The sequence below is a fragment of the Sturnus vulgaris genome, chromosome 4 (genome assembly GCF_052056855.1).
Source record: "Sturnus vulgaris isolate bStuVul1 chromosome 4, bStuVul1.hap1, whole genome shotgun sequence".
NCBI lineage: Eukaryota > Metazoa > Chordata > Aves > Passeriformes > Sturnidae > Sturnus > Sturnus vulgaris.
In genome coordinates this window covers 31770212-31790850 of record NC_142246.1, presented here as the reverse complement: position 1 = coordinate 31790850, position 20639 = coordinate 31770212, and the positions used below count along the sequence as shown (strand labels likewise).

The window sequence follows — 20639 nt, the reverse complement described above, 5'->3', positions numbered from 1 at the left end:
AGTTTTCTGTTAATGGCTCTAATTAAATACAACAAACAAACCACAAGAACTTCCCATTTTCTTCTCCCCTCCCTCTCCCTGAACTGACGCTGTGCCTCTGGAAAAGCAAGCGAAAGAGTTCGCTTCTGCAAAGATAAAGTGAAAGCTACGGCCAGGAACAGTTAATTTAAACAGCACAAAAATAGAGCTTGCTTTAAGAGCGTGCCAAAAAAAAAAAAAAAAGTAGGCTGTGGCTTGAAAATTTTAAATTCCATCTCTGGCAATTAAATTGTTAAGAGGTGATGTAGTAATTTGTTAAGTCCAGTCGGTTGGAGGCCACACCTCACCCACTGGCAGTAGTGACACTCACACCCTTACACAGCCCTTTGGCTTTAGCCAGACAAATAAGCTAAAACAGTGAAAGAATCACTTCAGGCTTCAGAGGTGGTAAGTGAGTTCGAGCACCCAGCCCCATGAGCTACAAATAAGACAGTACAAATTTGTTTCTGTAGTGATAGATGGCTTTTCCAGAAAGGTTTCTTCAATAGAATGTTGTTAAGAACATAAACCTTATATCCAGTTCTCATCCATCTGTCAGCTATCGCCCATAGGAGATGTGTAGTGACAGTTCCCTGCCTTTCTAAGCAGCATAACTCAGATTTGAGTATGTTAACAAATAAGTGACAAATTTGGTTTAGGTTTCCTTCAGTATGGAAGAAATGTATCAAGGAACGTACAAAATTACTTAAAGAGGAGAAACTCTACAGTTTGCTTAGTATCTTGCACTGACATCTATATGCACATGTGCAGGTGGTGGTCCTTCCTCTACCCCAGTCTGGTAACTTTGCCCCTGAAATCTCTCAAACCATACCCCTGATTCAAGCCAAATGCATGGTGTGAGGGCAGGAATAAGGAAACCCACTACCACCCACAGTTAGAGTTTCAGAAAACTCCACATTTCAGGTAAGTCATTTGAGATAACGGTAAGAACACAACTGTCAGGAAAAGACAAAATATTAAAGATTTACTTGTTTAGTAATGTACTGAAAGAGCACGTTACATACAACAACATTCTTCTTACAAATATTGGCCAACACCTTAAACATAAAAAGTCACTTTCCAGAAGTAAAAGTGTAAACAACCAGCCTTTATACTGCATTTAGTATGGCTGTAGCAGTGGAGTTTTACAGCTTGTCAGTTAGAATAGCACCTGGGCTTGTTAATCAGCAGCATTTTTCCTTGATAAACAAACACATCACAGCATTGAAATGCAGAAATATTTATTTTGGTTTCCTTCATTGGTTTTGAAAATTGTTTTGGTTTTATAAAACATAGAAATAGCCAACACTAAGCAAACATTTGAATTTCAATGTAACAAACTACTGCTCTAACAGTTGACTTGGATTTGTGTACCTGAATTGCATACACATATGAAATTATGCTACAGAGTAGTGCATTACAATCACACACAAATCTTAGTGCAAACCTTGTTGTGCTTGTATTTTACATATATCCATGTTTTCAAAAAACAGCAATGAATGTTAATGCAAAACCAACTCTGTTAAGGATAGCAAAAGACTTATGCTGTAATAAGGCTTATTTCTGCTGATTTTTCAAACAAAAGATAGCTAGTTATTATTTTGCAATTTATCTGGGAATTAGGTTTTTATCCCTGAACAAATACCTATCCTGGGCCAACGCACAGTTCTGTTGGCATGTATAAATAATTCCAATTGCTGCAAAGCATCAGGCAAAAACATTCTACCTGACCTATTTTGCTATTCAGTGAAGAGTACTCAGTGGCTCATACATAAAGCACAGAAAACAGAGGTTATGTCAGAAGTTCTTCCACTTACAGAGGGTCTGGCACATTTTTATAAAATGCATTTTAAATACAAGTTCATGACAGGGAAACAAGTGTCTGGTACAGATGCAATGTTTACCCTGACTGTTATCATAGCCCAGCCTCTTGATTCGGTTTTTAGGTCTCTAGTGTTCTTGCCAGAGTTGGGATCTGCTCATTTGCAGGGCTGGCACCACTCCAGAATCATGCTAATGTAGCAGAGGCTACACTTGCTGAATGAACTGCATCCACACAGTGCAGAACCACCATACGCAGACTTTGAGGAAGTTCTATTCATCAGTCTTCTTTGTGTGGAGTGCTGACTTCTACCTTATAGAAGTACATCCCATAACTGGCTGCAGATGTAGAAGGGAGATACAGCTCAGATGCCTTGCCCCGGTTAATACTGGGACTAACAAAAGATGTGATACCAGCTATGCAAACGGTAAGGGTCTGGGGTTTTTGGTGGTTGGGTGATGGGGTTTTTTTTTGAACAGCTTAAGTAATTTTTCTGAGGATGCAAGATACTTAGAGGCATTTTCAAAGCTGTCAAATCCTTTGTGGAATTGACAACTGCAAAACACACTGCAGACAGCAAACATGCTGGCAATAAAACCTTAGCTCCTTGGTAAAGGTGGAGTCCCATTTTTGACCAAGGAAATATTAAATAACTTACATATAGTTATCATTTATAGTTAAGGCTCTTTTTGGAAATTGTAGGTCACCATAAAAACAGTATGCAACACAACTTGACAGTAAGGCAGTGTTCCATTTCTTCAATGTTCCTATGGCAAGTACCCATTTTTGTACAAGTTAATGATTGCACAGTTTCCTTCCCTATTTTTGCTGTAGTCAAAATACAGATATGAAGGCCAACAGTAGACAGACATGTGCCACTTTCCCCATTCCATTCACAGTTACATTTTGGCATTAGCATAGAGTTCATCTATCTGTGACTGGAAGTATTTTCGCAGTTCTGGTCTCTTTGCCTTCAGTGTTGGTGTCAACAGGCCGTTTTCAATAGAAAACATTTCAGTGTGCAGGACAATATCTTTCACCTGGAAAATAAAAAGTTACTAGTCAAGCTGTATTCCTTGAAATAGACAAGACTATTAAAAACTTGCCCAGACATCATGACAAAGCCTGTCACTTGAGACATTTTCCAGACAAATTAAAAGCAGTTTCTGGAGAATCAGATCATATTGGTGTTGAGAAGTTTAAAGAGTTAGGTATTTGGTTCTCATAAGATCATACCTGTTCAAATGACTTCAAACCAGACTCTTTCCCAATTCTAACCATGTCCTCCAGAATGCATTTTTTTACATCCTGTGGATATAGAGAAACATTGTATAGCTTCATGCTTCCATAAGCATTGAAAAAGTTGATGCAGAACAGCTAACTGTTCAGTTAGATATGCCTTACCTTGTTTCTGCATAGCTCTTGATAGGAGCCTTCAAATCCCTTTTTCTTGGCCCAAGTGTGCAGAGCATCAGGATCGGGTACCACAACACCTACTAAGAAGGCCTAAAAAAAAAGGAAGAAAGCTTGACAAAAATTCCTAAGCAAATACTTTATTTCCTACATGTTTCTTTGGGGAGCATTTCTGATCCTGCTGTAAAGTCAGCACCTTTCTGCTACCTGAACATGGGAAATTCAGTTCAGAAGCTGAACAAAGAATTAAAACCCACATTTCTCTTTACACTTGAAAACCCTCAAGATATCCACGTTCTTTCTTGGTGTGCGTGGGGTTTTCTGTCTTGATTTTTGTTTGTTTGGGTTTTTCCCACTGCACACTGTTAGCAATTCATATAAAGTCATTAATATGCAAATTAGTTCATCTCCACTACCTTGTGTGAAACTAAATCCAGAAACATGCTATGTAACTGCTGGAATCCAATCAGAATCCAAAATGCATAATGAAAAACTTACAATAAAATTTAAATTTCAGTCCCAAAGTTTGGGGTGGGGTGAAGGAAGAAAGGAAGGCTTTTATGCAGTCTCCTTTTGCATTAATTTTTAAAATTACCAGGAAAATGCTTACCTGCAAGCTCTCTCCATGGACAAACACCTGTGCAACAGCTTCACATCTCAGATACACATTCTCTATTTTCTCTGGTGCTATGTACTCTCCCTGGGCTAGTTTAAATATGTGTTTTTTCCGGTCAATGATCTTCAATGTACCATTCTGTTGACAGAAATAACTTTCACTCAGAGGATGCACTTCAAGTGAAAAACCAATCTACACACCTTAGGCATGGCACACTGGCACAGTAAAATTGTGCTAGAGCCAGAGAACTGACAAACTAAGAAAGTTAGAAAATAGATAATGTATCCATCTAATTTAAACTGGGGAAAACCTCAAGACTGGCACTGTCAATACTTTTAAGGCCCAGGCACACAGATTCAGCTACAACAGTGATTATCCACAAATTCCTGTCTTTCACCTACGTAATTCTGTTCAATACCAAATATTTTCTAATATATTTATTAAATTTCTGCTAATAACTATAAAAGTATCATTCCAGCTATGTAAGTGTACTTACTGGTAGCCATTTCCCAATATCTCCTGTGTGAAGCCAGCCATCTTTGTCCAGAGCCTCTGCTGTTTTTTCTGGATCTTTCAAATAGCCACGAAATACATTCACCCCTTTAATACACACCTGAAAAGAGTCATTTGTTAATATATGCTACAATGAAGGAAAGTTAGCATTTGTTGACAGTAGTGATTGCTTTCTCCAGTGGTTCTTAACCCCCATTAAAAACGTAAAAGGAAGTTCGTGTTTGTACAGGAAATTCTACTCATAGTTTTGGAGATTTAACATCTTCCACTGGTATGAAATATAAGAAGCAATTGGAAGGATCTATTCTCTTCCAGTCAAGCAGTGTTCCTACCCAGTATTTGAGTAATTGGAACTGATCAGAAGAAGTTTGTTTTTTACTTATTTATGTGAAAAAATTTCTGCTAGATCCAAAAATACTCTCACTCTGGCAACATGTTCATTTCACCTTTGGTAAAGAACAGGGGCATTGTGCTAAAACTAGTGGAGAAAAAAAAAAGTTGTGTATCAAGCCAACGGCACATTTGTTGTCCAAAAATTAGTCTAGAGGGAATCACCAATGTAGTTCAGCAATTGATTATTGAAAAACTTTCAGTGCATACCCAGCATGCTAGTGAACTACAATACAATGAACATGAGATGTTGTCAATAGGAGGGAGATCAGAGTGTTAGTGAGGGTTCTGATGAGAACAGTACCAAATTTGGGACAAAACCAAAGTCATCTTTCACAAAGCAAATAATTTCTGTTCTAAAACAGACCTTATCTGGAAGGATATGAATAAAAGAGAACTCTATGTCCCAGTCAAGTCAAAAACTAGCTAATCTAAACGTTAATTTTTCACAGCTCCTAAGATCACAGGAAGGCAGTAGGTGACAGCTTTTCCCAGTAGAGACAGCCAACCATTTATCTGTATCCTCCTAGCTGGCACCAAGACCTCATCTGCATATGCTTATATATAATTCGAGTCACAAATTTCTTCTTGACTGGCAAAAGTGAAAAGCAAGGCTGACAGAGCAGAGAATATTGCAAGCTTACTCTCAGGAGAGAGTAGAAATATTTAACCCAGATGAAAAGCAGAAAATTAGAAAGAATATTTATGTTAGGCAAATGGATAAACAGAGCCAATTCCACAGCCATGGGCTTTGAGTTCTGTGAAGCAAGTTACCATACCTTTTTGTTATGTTTAGAATAGTTTATACTGAGGAAGTTAGGCCTGAAAGACTAAGATGGCACCTGATATATTAAGGGGCTATCATTTTTATTAAAGTCTAAAGTAATTCCTAATGCAGCAAATTTTCACATTAAGCACAAGCAAAACACTTTCAGCAGGTTTTTTTTGAACTATTTAACTATTTCTCATTATAAGTCAGTTCCTCTAGCAGACCAAGCTTTAAGAACATACTGCAAGTGAAGCAGAAATTGCTGATGAAGATTAAATATGGAGTCATATGCAAGATAGAAGAATTTTGACATTTTTCTTCACCTGCAAGCAGTTTTCCACCACCAAGACCAAGTAAATCCTTGAACATTTCTGGGAGTTAAAGCCCAATGATTTGTCTCTAGTCTCATGCAAATTAAACCAAAACAAAGATTATAAATCTTTGTAGCCACAAATTAGTTACTTGCTTAAGCTACTTTTAATTTCTCGCTTCCCCAGCTGCCCCCACAGCCTCTTGAAAGCACATGAAAGACACCACAGTTAATCTGCTTTTGAGGCTTGGGGAAAATAAATTACTACATGAACATCTGTTCAAAGTATATACAAAGTTAAATCTGTATATACTTCGAAAAAATATTTTAAAAACAGCATATAGCATCACATATAAAGCCGAGTCCTCAAAATGCAATTTGTAAAACATCCATGTTCAGTTTGTACAGACTGCATAAAAATAGCTCAGAAAAACGTGCAGGCATGCATCACAAATTATCAGCAACCTTCATGGCACTTTATCTCCATTTCTCTTAGAAGTCTCCAGCCACTTTAAATTACCTCAGCTCACACATCACAAGCTGAGTAACTGGCTATATGCATCAGCTGTTCTCTGGCCCTTGGAAGTGGAGTGGGAGGGAAGCCCACTTCCCAGCTGTTCCACAGCTGGAAGATGTTGCCTTGGTCATACAACCTTATGTATGGTCATATAACCATCTGTTAACCTGTGAGATAACATTATTATGTAAGCTCTTCCTTCTCCCCTTCCATATACTATTTCCTGGTTTGCTTCTGCAAATCATTAACTGGTATTGCATGTAGGCATCTTAGATTTTAGGTAGCAGGCCATGTTTAGCACTTTTACTAAACTCAGTTATTTCAGGAACAAAAAAAAAAAAAGTAACATTTTCCAAAATTTCCCAAGAGGCTCATATTGACTTTGTGAAATTACTTACCTCACCCTCTCCTTTGGCAGCCAAGTAATTCATTTCTTGTACATCAACAAGCTTGATGATATTGCATGGCATTGGTGCTCCAACATGACCTATTAAATAGAGTAACACTTCAATAGCCTGATGCTTTTTAGTCAGATACTGAAAAAAATAAGCTGCTTACACACTAACAAAAGATTGAAAACTGATTTCTGGTAGCTTAAATGTGCCAGGACTGAAACATTAAATTCTCAGATATCCCTAAGAATGTTACAAGCTGAACCATGTACTCAGGCTTACTTTTTTTTTATAATCAGGATCCTCATTCTACAGACATATTTAAGTAGCAGAAGTCCCACTACAATTTCTATTAGCAATATTATTTCAGTTAGGGAGCTAGAGATGGAATCAAGAGTTTTCACTTCCCTCAGCTGTTACAACACCAAAAAATGCCATTTGTATTTCCAGCATTGCCTTTATGCACAGAAGATTTATGTCTGATAGACACTACAAGGGTTAATACTATAACCTCCCTTCTCCTAAAGGAATTTCAACTTACAAGAACAAATCCTATTAGAAGTCTGAATTACTGAATGTTCATAGCTATTTAGGAATAGAAATGTCAATGGATCCCTTAAAAACTTTTATTTCACTTGAAGAAAACCAGTGATAGATGTTAGTGGAGATCAAATAAAGTGATCAAGGACCTCTAAAAATGTCCGTAATCCTAAAATTTAGGAGACAGGTAGACAGCTGAACATAATACCTGCTGTCCAGTCACCAGGCAATGACAGAGAGCATCCAGCTGTGCATTCAGTCTGTCCATAACCTTCATAGAACTAGAAGGTGAAATCAAAATATAATCTAAGATTATATATATAATCTATAATCATTACTTTTCAACACAAAGTTTCTTCATTAAAATGCAATTAATTTTTTAATTTTAATTATTTAAATTTGAACGTACCAAAACCCTCAGCACCTTCTAAAAAAACCCTGCAGTATTAGTTTCATCACAAAACACAATTTTAAGTACTAATATTCCACCTTCATTGCCAATATTTACTCAAAAGTTTCACACAGCATGTGACACCTGTTTAGATTAAAACAGAAACAGCAGAAGAAGCAAGAAAGAAATGAAGAACTAGTAGTGACTTCATTCACATAATTTAAAAATAGCTTTGTCTGAGACAGACAGAAATGGAATCCCTATGCTCCATCACAGCTCTGTGATTGCTATACACAAGACAGGCTTCCCTTTTCTGTGTAAAATGCAGTTACACCAGCACACCACTGCAAAACTTCAAGAAATTATGGAAGCCTGGTATTTTAGAGCATTTTTGTTTTCTATCCTTGAAATTTATTTAATTTCAACACATTTGTTCTATTCTACGCCATTGTTGTTCAAATTTTACCTCCAAAAGCATATACTTTGAAGAGGCTCTGAAGATGAATGCAACGTGTGCAATTTGATTCACCCCAGTCAGCATCATCTTCAAAACAGCAACACTACAATATTACCACATTGTTTATTAGATTTTCTACAGGAGTTACAAGTACTTCTGTAAGCAAGGCAAATTCCAGAAACTTCAATAAAGTAGGTAATTTACTGCTTACTACAGCCCATGAAAAAAATCTTCTCTAAGATAGGTCAGCTGGTTGCTTCAGTTAAGACTTTGGGATGAATACAGAAATTTCAGGGGACTGAAAGAAACTCAGGAAAAGAGCATGCACTTGTATAGTCCCCAAGAATACTAGAAAGAGTTATCCATATAATCAGAGCACTAGAACAGCTCTAATAAAGCTGGAGCCAAGTGTTAAAATATTTAGGGTGTAGGACTAAGGCCAAACAACTCACCTGACAGCCAAGAGCTGTTCTTAGGAAGGTCAGTACACTTGCAGACACAGGTGCTGCTCCTGTAACCATCAGCTTTACTCTTCCTCCCAAACTTGCCTACAACAGACACAAGATACTGTGGACACCAAAAGCATTTTAGAAATTTCCAGCATTTCTAGAGTCATCTTCTTTGACACCCTTAGCCACTGCTCACCTACAGTGCCACCCACAAATGTTAGAGAGTAAGAGTTTAGTCCTGCTATGGCAAGCTGTTTTTCTTGCAGTGTTTTTAGTCTATTAACGGCTGGAAGATATGGACTCTCGAACATACAGTATCTGTACATGGTGTCACTGCAATGCAGACTCTGCAAGAGAGCTTAAGCCATGGCCTTACAGCAATGGCTTTATTTTTAACTGCCTTGTATCAGTTTCTCATACATCCTGAATGCTATAAAAAGCAGCCACATGGGCATGTTGTACAGCCAAGGTTAAGGCCATAGCAAATGAGTATCAGATATAATAGCAGGCATGACTTACTAGTGACCAACAGGGAGAAGACAGTGGGGGCTACAGGTGGCACTGTGTCATACTTAGCATTCTTCCTTCAGAAGGACAATGTTTGCTTTCAAAGTGGTAAAAGAGAAGCACCAGACTGTTTCAGAGTGACTTCCTTAACACAGTTAGCTGATACTATGAGAACTAAGGGAATTGAAAAAATGAGGTTGAAAATAAAAAGACAGCTCTGATTTTTGCTCTGAGTAGCCAGGTAGTCTTAACTCAGTGAAAAAGCCATACCAGATTATAACTATTTGTATACAATTCAACAGTTGCAAAGTTTAACTTAGAGGTTTCAAGCATACCTGTATTTTACGGAAGATGACTTTATCCCAGAAACTGTTATTTCTAACTATACCACTTCTGAGTTCTGCTTCTTTCCTCTTGGAAGCAAACTCCAGCAGCCACCTCTTTAATGAAGTATCTGCCTGCCCAAAAATCTATTAAGAAACATGAACTATGGTTAGAATCCTCATAGACTACCATTCCCTTTTTCTTATATATGCATGCATAGAGACTCTTAACAGTGAAAATAAATAAAACAAACTTAAATTAAAACAACCTCTGATAAGCATGTTAATTCTAGTATGAAACACTTGTGCATTTTTATTTTGACCTCAGTTCAAGAGCTGAAATCAGCACTTAACTAATTCTTGATATCCATCAAACTGTGTGATGTTGTTTCAATGCATAATTTCTTTATTAAAATATATGAATTAAAATGGATGGTTTACTTCTCTATTCTAGTATCATCAAAATTCAAACTGAGCAAAATCCTCAGCATTTTCTGAAAAGAATCCTATTATAATACATAATGTAACATAGTGTTGTGAGGACATGCAGGTCACTTCAGAAACTCCAAATGAAGATCTGTCTTGCATATGCACATTTGCACTTTAGATCACTTTTCAAAGGCTCCTTGTAGTTGTTCTCAGGAAGCCAGAGAGCAGACTCAACAGCAACCCACACATTAGTATATTCATCTGGAAAGAGGAAGACTTGGCATTATGACTGAAAGCATGCAGACTGCAGCATTATGTCCCCATGCCACAACAATTCATCAACCTGCTGGTTTCACATGCTAGGTTATTGCAAGGGTGGGTGAGGTTGAAACGGTGGAAGCCTCAGGGCACCAGACTAAACAAGCAAGAGGAAATCATGAGAACAAAGTCCCAAGCTTTGACTCTGCTTCTCAAATTCCAGTAGAGAATGTGAGCAGAATAAGGAGCTACATTTTAAGAACTAAAAGCTGGTCTCAGGATTTACTCCCCTCCAAATGGATTCCAGTTGCACTATTTGCTCCTGAGGCAAACAGAACCTTATGTTACTTGGTGTTCCTCCAGCCTCATGATCAGAGAAATGTCCTGGCTAAGACAGCATACACAGTTCTGCCATTTCTTTAGCAGTCATAGGATTTATTATATCCTTTAGCTCCCCTGGCTGTATGCTAAAAGAAATCAGTCACCCATATGCAAAAGTCCAAATAAAATCTGAAGTTTAAGAAATAATCTACTTTCAAATTCCCATCTCAGATGACCCTATGCAGGCAAGAAGCACACACAGGAGAGTGGGGCTACAGACACCTTCTCCCCAGCACTCCCAGCTGGCTGGTTTACAGTTCTCCCAGCTAGGACACACTGGCTTCTGTGTAGGAAATTTCTATGTGTTCATGCAAACATAGGCAAACACCTGACCTTGCTTTGCAAATTCCACTCCATGAGTCAGATGCTAAAAGTGTGGCATGTAGATGCCAAGCCTCATTTTCATGTTGTAGACTAGACTTTAATAACTTGCTCAGAGCAAAACATTAAGTCATTAATCAAGAGAGAGAATCAAGTCCCCTAGTCAGATTTTTCAACACTAGTATTTGCTGCCTGAAAGTGTTTGATGCAACCAGTACTAGTCCCTGCACTTTCAGCTCTCTTTTAGAGAAACACACATTTGTTAGCATGCCAATTTAATATCTCAGGCACAGGAGTTACTCCTACTCTGGCAGCACAAACTTCATGGAGTCTCTTAAAAGCCTGCAGTCATGCCTGTAGACTTACCTTGTCAAACATTCTGTTCAACAGTCTTGGTACTACAGGAAATACAGTTGGCTGCAGTGTTTTTAGGTCATCCATGAGTAGTCTGATATCCCCTTGAAAGAATCCTATCCGGGCTCCATGGCACAGAACAACACACTGTTAGAAAAAAGTAAACACTCTGAAAACACAAGAGGTACAATGTGTTCCAGCTCTATATGTATGACAGTCCTTAGCAGTTTAGATCAACCTTAAATCCTCTCAACTTCGGGACTAGTTTTGCAGCATTCTCACACTCTAAGATGGCACTAGAAAGACCAAATAGCAAGACATCTGGTGTACACAAACCAGACTTTCAAGCTTAGCACAAAAGCCTCTATTCAAAAAGGGCAGTTGGTCAAATAAGGCAATGCCAGTGACTCAAGAGGTAGCAAAAGACTGAAAAGAACTTCTCCATTTGAAATATTTAGCAAGCTTATTTTAAAATACTTGACTTGTTTGTCCCCTGCTTTATACCTAGAAATTCTGTATTTATAGCTGGCACATGCTATTTACTCAGGCAGTGAGTATTTTCTGCCTTATGCTACTTCATTTCCACTCCTTGCACTCTGGTTTTCCTTCTCATTTCACAGGACTGATGTGAGCAGAGGACTTGTTCTTAGGTGATCAAAATGGTCTTTAGAAGATTCAAGCAGAGCCAGAGCTTATTTCTCCATCACTTCAGACCTATACGAAGGTAGGCAGACTTAATCCTGTTGTGTTCTGTATTTTCTGTCTGGAAGCTAGAAGACAAGAAGCTTCACCACCTACCTTACACACCTCCCTTTATTTTCCTTTACTTTTAACATCTCTCCTCTCCTTGTGCTTATACCTACCTCCTTTTATTTCTTCTGCTTCCTCTGTAACACCTACTCCTTAATTCCCTACTATCCATCCTCGTATTTGCTGCATGAGACATGCTAAAGTGTCACTTTCCCCTTCCACCTATATTTTGCCACCATCTGCTAAAAGCAGCAAATATATCAGTCCATAAGGACTGAGCAGCAACTGCCTTTACTAGGTGGGAACATATTTGTCAAGTTCACTGACCCTCTAACTCTCATATGATGTCAAAATCAAGGAAACATCAACTTCAAAACAACTGTAAAGACTCGTTCTCAGAGTTGTGTTCATATCTACCCCAAACAGCAAGAAATCTTTCCTCCTCTCTACCAATAATGCCTTGGTTAATTTCCTTATACAGCTATACCACATATTTTGTACAGGCTTCAACCAACAAAGGAATACTGCAATTCAAACTTTTCATTTTTTCTTTTAAAATGAAAGTTCCTATCCTGTTTCTACTGCATAATCAAGAACAGAGCTGTTAGCTACAGAGCTTGTATGCTCTGATGCAAGACAGGGGAGTAAAACAGACACTGAGGCATAACTGATATCAAAGTGACCAGGAAGAAAAAGTGCTGAATGCCCAGAGACACCTGTAGTTGTGTACTATTCTGAATCTTTGTAACATATATACACACACATATTCATATGTACATTTTTGTATCTATATACACACAGACTTTCAGTAGAAAACTTAGGATTCCTAATGGAAGTCATACAATTTCTGGCTTCATATGCCTTTTAATGCTTGCATGGATATAAACCTTCAATATATGTATAAGCAATCTCACCAGAGGAAGAGGTGTTAATTCAACTTCAGTAACTGCAGTTATTAATATATGAACTTCTTACATACTGTAGAGGCACAAGGGAATTGCATCCATTCAAAAATGCATAGAACCCAAAAGGGGCCCAGAGGTCTTCAAGACTGCCAGCATTAAGACAACTGCAGCCCTTTCATTCTCAAAAATTAAGCCTCAGATTTTGCTATATGGTAAAACAAGTGATCCAAGAGAACTTAAAATTTGTCATTGAAATGGCTTTAAAAGCCACTTCTGTTTCCTGGAAGAAAATTCCACTGGAACAAAATCCCCTCCTCTTTACTGAAATATCTTGGAAGCAATGGTAAGTTTAACTTAAAATTAGTTTTGTGTAAACAAACAGGATGCCACCTTTATTTCTGAAGTTTGCAGACTAAAGAATGGCAAGGGTTTTTAATAATGTACTAATTATATTGGAGGGAATTTCTAGGCAGTGTACGTGTGCTAAGGGATTGCCTCATGTTCTAGTAAACCAGTTTCTTACTAACCTTAGCTCTAAGATTACTGTTTCTATTTTGGCACGAAAACCAATTGTCTGGTGCTCACTATGTACTGTTTATGGGACACTGCTTTCCTGAACCTTATTTCAAGCTTTCATACACATTTACAAGAGTCAAGAAGGAAGAGCATATTTCACCCAGACTCAATCTGTAAGAAAAGTAAGCTTCTCAATAATTTAGCAAAACAGATGCTTACCTCAACAACTCTCTCAAACATATGAGCCAGGGGCAGGAATGATATCAGAACATCATCAGTGGAAGGCGTAAATGATTTCTGGAAGTGTTAGCAAAAGTTTAAATTCTCATTGAGTCTCTATTTTGCCCAAGTTAAACACAAAAGTAAAATCTAGCATCTAAACTCTAGACCACAGCTCCTGCTTTAATTTTGTTTGTAATGAAGCTGCATTGTCCATCTTTCATTAAAAAGATTACAGCAATGACTTTCTAGCACGAGTAAAAACACACAGCAGAAACAATCTTTTAAAGTTGAGTATAGCAACCAGATTATTACAACTTATCATTCTGAAGAGAAATGAATTCTGATAGAAATCAGAGTTCCATTACATATATTGGGAGGGTAGGGGGACAGTAGAGGTTAAAATACTATTGGTTTGAAAAAAATACACTTTCATCTTAGATTAGGAAGTTTACTTATCCAGTTTAACCCTAAGGTTAACATCAAAAGTGCCTTACATGAGCTAATTGTGAAACCAATGCTTAATTTAAAAAACAGTACTCCTTGCACTAATGAGAAACACTATAACCCCATGGCAGAATGTAATGTACATTCACATCAGGATCATTACATCACTTTGCCTATATCAGAACAGGTTGGAAATCTGTCAAGTTCTTGACTCTGACAGAATAACCAGTAAACACTGACTTCTGACTAGTGGGCATAGAGTGCTGTCAAATAACATTTTCACTTGGATCTTACTAAAGCTTAAGACCAAAGTTAAGAGATTTCAATGTTTATTCTATTCATGAGATTATTTCCCTTGAAGCAAGTCCACAATGTTTATCTTTTCAGTTACCTCTGTAGTTTTCACAAAAGCTGAAGCATTGCTGACTATATTTTGATGAGTGATCATAGCTCCTTTAGGGTTTCCTAAGGAAGAAGGACATCAAGATTCAACAGTGAAATTTAGATCCTTAAGGTAGTAGTGGCAAAACTAATGTGATAGCATTCTTTGATATTAATACATTTCTTTGTGTATCAATTAAACAAAACACTGTCAAGAACAGCTGGCAACAGTTAAGTAATCAGTTTGTGATGAAGTCTTATAACTATTTAAGGAGCCCAAAGCCTTGAGAAACTGCCATGTTTTTGGATATGTTTCTCATTCAAAATTCAACTCTTCTGTGAAGATTCAGCTACCAAATCCAGATAAATTTCTGTTCACACATCTGTTTTAAAAATGTAGCTTGCTGCTGTGTTCTTTCCTTATGTTCCATGCCAGTGGGTATGAACTTCACAAATGTCAAGTGAGTGACATCTAAACAGTCTGTTTTGCTCTTACAGCAAGGTTGATTTGACCTATGGAACAACTTTGCTGATAAAAAAAGACTATGGAAGAATTGGTACTCTGAAATCTGATGCAAAACCTTTATTATTATGTAAACACAAATTAATTTTTTATTTCCAAGCCCAAAAACATAATACCTCCACCCCCCAATACTGCAACTCTGTATTAATAAATGGGAAAAAAACATTTAAGATCCAAAGGAACTTTACTGTAACACTACCCCAGCTACTACTTGCCAAAAAGGTGCAGCAGGAGGGGGAAATCTTGGGAGGGAAAAAAAAGGAGGAGGGCTTCTGAATTAATTTTTCACATACAGAATAATAAATTATATATAGTGTAATGAGGTACCTGTTGTTCCACTGGTGAAACAGATGACTGCTAGATCTTCTGGCTTTGGAGGCTACGGGAGTTAAGAAAGTATTAGTATGGTTAAGGTAGCAAGGAAAAATATTTTCCTGGACAAAACATCAGGACACTAGTGTTACTTCTCAGCTATGGGAGATAGGGAGATTTGCTAATTTGATCTAAAAAATGCTAACCAGCTTCACATTGTCACTTGAACGAGTTTCACACTTACCATAGGTTTTTGCCTGTGTGCTCTTCCTAGTTCCTACAGAAAGGAGAAGAGAGAAAATGTAGACATAAGCATGTAGCTTTCTTGCTTTAAATTTATCAAACATTACTAAACACCATAGTACTTCGTTATTTAGACTCTCTGTTAAGGCATTTTAACTTATTTAGCAAATCAGTGCAGCAATTCCTGCTCATGGCTGGAGAATGGATGGGAACCAGATGATCTTTAAGGTTCCTTCCAGCCCAGACCATTCTGTGATTCTCTCCTTAACGTGCTTTAAAGCTTTTGTTACTCTTACATTTCAAAAATACATGGAATTAACTACAATGTTCTACAAAAACAAAAGCGATAACTTATCTAAAACTCACAGGGCTTTTCTCCAGTTAATAAACTAGCAGTCACTCACTAGGGAAGCTCAAGGTTATGCTAAGACAACAAACAATCAATCCTATACCTTATGCAGAAGATGTGCCATCAACAATTATTGAATAAATGAAGGAAAATTCACCTCAGCAAGAACCTCCAAGGAAGACTGAGTTTCATTGCTGGTTTGAACTCCTTTTACACTGGAGAAACTCTCATCCAGAACCCTTCTTCCTCCTTAGTTACTCAGACCTGACCACTAATGTTAGGGTTCTTTAGGCAGAAGGAAAATGATACCAAAACAATCCTTTTACCACCAAGGATATAGTGAGAGAAAATATTTGCAAGTCGATGTTCAGTATCTACAAGATTTAAAGTTTCAAACCAAGACTTACTACTGTCATGCCTATTTAAAACTAGAAATACTAGCTTAAGGGCTTATGCAAGTTAAAGAGGACCTTCTGTTAAGTGTATCTTTGGAAGCACCCTTTGAAGACAGACATCAACTTCACTGCTGCCTTTACATTCCATGTATACAATAACAGCATATGCATTCCTTTGAGCCCTAGGCTTCTTTAGCATCATGAACCTCTCAGATTTACTTAAGGAGGTTTAAGACAAATGGAATGTCTGGAAACACAGTTAATATTCCCATACCTGTAGGCTTGCCTTTTTGAAAGGGTGCATTATGCAAAGATTTACAACTATGGCAACACAGCTGTCTGCTCCAAACAGCGCCTCCATTTCAAGCACCACCACAAGCTCAGTACCTCCTTACAACCTGCTTTGAGTAAAATCTGGGATTTACTGAATATACAGCTAAGATCTCCAGACATTTGTTTTGATCTCTTAGAACAAAACACCATCTCTTCCTGTTAAAGAGACATTTATTCAGTTACTCAGATACAAGTAACCACATGATACATATGGATATTGGGCATCAGAAACTAAGCTGATGGCTTCTAGGGGATACACAGAGGAACAGTTCACATAACCCATGCACAGCTGAGCAATAAGCTTAAGCCAGAAATCCAGAAAACAACTACTCAAAGCTAGATGTAGTCATTCTAGTCTAATCTAAGGTCCTAAGCAGCTCATAATTACCTTTCAGGAGACACTGTAAGTCTCTATCCCCTTAAAAAAAACAAGTGACAAAACTTTCCTGTCCACTGAAGGAGTATTAGAATTATTTAAGTGTGCCTCTAACCTCTCTTCATAGATTTAAACAAAAGGCTCTTGAAACCTATTACTTAACACTTGATGTTTGCATTAATGAAATAGGAGCTATATAGTACTACTGAACATCACTACTTAAGCTTACAAACTCCTTATGCAAAGACAACGTTTACCCTCAGTTTTGTTTTTCCATAGCTAGAATATCCAGTGGAAAGCATTTTTCTCTGTCAAAAACTGCAGTTCAACTCAAGGAAAGAATCTCATTTTAGTCTAAGAATTTACAGTTGGGCCACTCTTTTTCTAAGTTTAAGTTCCCTTTGGCCGGTGAACTGTAAGTCACTTGACTATAGCCCTATTTCATGTTTTTAGCCCCATTTTAACCTGGCACTTTTACTGAGGCCAGTCAATCTTCTGTTGAAAGAAGGTGTGCTGACATTTTTGTATCTTTACCAGAAGGTGGCCCTATTAACATAGCTGTCTTAACTGCTAAGAAAAGAAGTTCAGTGAAATGAGGCATTTCACACCAGTTAGTGGCACCTGCACAAGGCAAGCACATTTATCTGGAGATACTCAAAGTCCAGTGAGCCAAGTCTTCATCAGAACTACAGCTGAAAAGAGGCTAAACGCAGTTTCATAATCTCACAAAAAAGATGTACTTCTTGCAAATTGATCCTAGAGAGGGTTCTCCAAATAAGTGAAGTTATGAAATAAACTTGCTTAAGAGATCTATGCAGGCAAAAACTACAAGCAAAACCAAGACTTGATATCAAGTGGTTAACTAAAATGATTTCTACTTCCAAAACATGGAAGCTCATTCACCTATATCACCATAACCTTATCCTCTAAGAAGCTGACTGACATTTTCCCCTCTCCCTGAAAAAACATCTTATAAATTCAGTGTACAGGGAAAAGCACCTTTTGGAAGCCCAAAACCTACACAGGCTCTTCTTGAAATAAGAATTTCTGAAATACTAGTCACAGTATATAATTATCACATTATGCTTCACATTGCCAAGCCTTAACACTCAGATCTAGTGTTCAGTCTTAGACTATTATTAATAAGCTTTCATTCTGTCATCTTGGCATATCCATTTTTATACTTTGAGCATTGTGAAATACCATTAGCAAATTGTTTTCCCCCTATTATTTTTCATCTTTGTGTAAAGTTCAATCCAAGAGATAGTTAAGTATTTTGAAACTAATCCATGGCAAGTAAGTGGGATTAAAGCAGTCAAGCATTCTTACCTCTATTTCTCTCATGCTGAAGACTTCCACACCACACTTTTTGCCACGTTCCACAAGATCCACACCAAAAGAATCCATGATAACAATGGTGTTGAGTATTGGAGTTTCTCCCTTTTCCACACTCGTTAGCAGAAGTTTGGCCTTGTCAGGTTTGTCACAGAAAACCAATGACAAGTCAGCTGATGAAAAAGAACTATATTATCAACATGACAAGTTCAGTTTAGACTAGATCCACACACACTTCAGTGTTTCACAATGGAAGGCTTTTCTGAAGAAGGCTACAATTCTGCCCACACTGTCATCATCTATTCAGTTGCTGAGCTACTGAAAAGTGTCTTACCTTTGTTCACAATGTATGTAATAGCTTCAGCTCCCAGCGTATCATAGAGTGGCACCACCACCATGGAGAATGCATAGCATGCCTGTTCAATGATGACCCACTGCACAAAGAAGAGATGAAAGTCACTATGTTTTGCTTGTTGTAACAGACCTCCAAGAAAGATTCATATTTAAAATCTAACAAGGAAGCTAATAGGACGTAGCTCATAGCACAAGTCTTTCCAAAAAGTAAAGTGGCAGTTTGTATTGCTTTTTCACTTTGAAGACCTACCCAACTTTTATCTGTGAAAGGAGGAAAAAAATCCCCAAATAGTAAGGAGTTATAGGAAAGACTCCAATCCAATAAAATTCAACCCTATCCCTAAAAGTAGTATTAAGTAAGTTTGAAAAAAGCACTAAACATTAACTTTCTCCTTAGTTTACCTACTAACTGAAAGGCTTTGAGCAAGACTACAGTATTTTTTATTGGTACTATGTTATTGAGATAGGCAAAGTTTTCAATATTCTATATTACCGTGCATGAATCAGTGAAGGACTCACTGAAGTCTTAACCACACATTAAATTTATATACACACAGTATTCTTACCCCTACATTATGTGCATCTCATTTGATGGTCAGACATGAAACACATGCAATTAAAGTAAAAGTTCTTTGGAGAGTCAGCCCCAGAAAATTTCTCAGCATTTCTCAACACTAACCATTCTTCTTTATAGGAATCTAATATGAAGACTTCTATAAAAAAATGCAATTACATCCCTGCAAGCTGCAGTAAGAAGGCTTTACCAGCTAACAAGTATAGTACTCAATAAATATAACAAATATTGCTGCCTTATGATGTGTTATGCGAGTTATGCTTTACAGCCAGACTATTTTCATCCTGAGTACCATCAAGGTAAGATAGTAATGCAATTATTTTTTCTGATAGTAACTCTTGGGTGTAGTTTGTAACCAACTAGCTACACCAAAATATAGAATAGCATGCAGCTCCTCAAAGAGGAGCCTCCAGACACATGAAGAGGCCAGCAGAACTAGAATATTTCTGATTTTCCCCTCAAAGAGTGACAAAAATTCTCAGTACCTTTAGTCAGTCAATGACAGGAACAAAATAGCATGCATCTTTAAAACTTACAAGAACTTAAAATTCAACAAGACTTGCAATAACAGGGGTGTTTCCTTTCCCCTCCTCCAAACTGTTACACTTCCCAGTGTTTTTGCAGGACTAGCCAGCTACCTCACCCCCACATGATGACAAGTTTAAACATGATTCAGCTGATTATTCCATAAAATATCTAATAGAGACTATGTTAAAGTTGCCAAATCTCAGTTTTACAAACTGTTAATTAGGGGCCAGCTTCCCAAAATACTCTATTGATTCAAACAGCCTTAAACACAGGAAATTTTTCTGACAGCATTCATGCAATTGGCAAGCTGTACACCTTTTGTCCAAAAAGACTTCTTTTAAAACTAGTACAAGGCCAGCTAACAGGTAACTAGACTTTCAATAAGATATTACATGTACTGGTAAGTCTAAGCAGGCACACATATAATACTCATGAAAGGGTCCACTGAATAGTTCTTGCTAAACAGCATTCTCCAGGACACGTAACAAGGGGGCAGCCGTGCTGCTGTTCAGCAGCCAGAAGTTTAGAAGTTATTTTAATAGGGTAAGGGTCTACTACAAAAAGACTTCAGAAGCTGAACACAGCAATAAAAGCTTCCTGTTCAGCCTCCAACAACTCTTGCACATCATCATTCTCAATGATATAACCAGTATCTTTATTTTCTGGGCTACCAAGACACTTTTTTCCTTTTGCTTCTAAAATTGAGTAAATATAAATATCAAACCCTGACACTCAAGTTCTCTCAAAGCACAAGCAAGCAACTAGTACTAAACATAGACAGTCAGACTTCCAGTTTCTTTTCTGACATGGGTCTGATCTTCTGATAGGGAAAATTCTATTTCATTGTTGTGTTTTCTCTTGATCCAAAACCAAACCTCCCCACTTCCAGAAGAGATGACTGTTTTCCAGGAACTCAAAGAGAAAGTAAT

General features: G+C 37.5%; 1 protein-coding gene across 1 annotated transcript in view; it reads right to left on the bottom strand.

The window, feature by feature from the left end:
* Nucleotides 1–1242: 1242 nt before the first annotated feature.
* ACSL1 (acyl-CoA synthetase long chain family member 1) overlaps nucleotides 1243–20639 on the bottom strand; it is a 38080-nt gene continuing 18683 nt past the window's right edge. Inside the window, exons 6-21 of the mRNA XM_014889676.2 lie at nucleotides 18589–18688; nucleotides 18249–18427; nucleotides 15468–15500; nucleotides 15239–15290; nucleotides 14399–14472; nucleotides 13561–13638; nucleotides 11183–11317; nucleotides 9440–9574; nucleotides 8601–8696; nucleotides 7509–7581; nucleotides 6767–6855; nucleotides 4366–4482; nucleotides 3864–4007; nucleotides 3245–3346; nucleotides 3077–3148; nucleotides 1243–2880 (exon numbers count right to left, since the gene is read on the bottom strand). Coding sequence (XP_014745162.1) covers nucleotides 2740–2880; nucleotides 3077–3148; nucleotides 3245–3346; nucleotides 3864–4007; nucleotides 4366–4482; nucleotides 6767–6855; nucleotides 7509–7581; nucleotides 8601–8696; nucleotides 9440–9574; nucleotides 11183–11317; nucleotides 13561–13638; nucleotides 14399–14472; nucleotides 15239–15290; nucleotides 15468–15500; nucleotides 18249–18427; nucleotides 18589–18688 — 1620 coding nt within the window. The 3' untranslated portion in view covers nucleotides 1243–2739. The remainder of the gene's footprint in view (nucleotides 2881–3076; nucleotides 3149–3244; nucleotides 3347–3863; nucleotides 4008–4365; nucleotides 4483–6766; nucleotides 6856–7508; nucleotides 7582–8600; nucleotides 8697–9439; nucleotides 9575–11182; nucleotides 11318–13560; nucleotides 13639–14398; nucleotides 14473–15238; nucleotides 15291–15467; nucleotides 15501–18248; nucleotides 18428–18588; nucleotides 18689–20639) is intronic.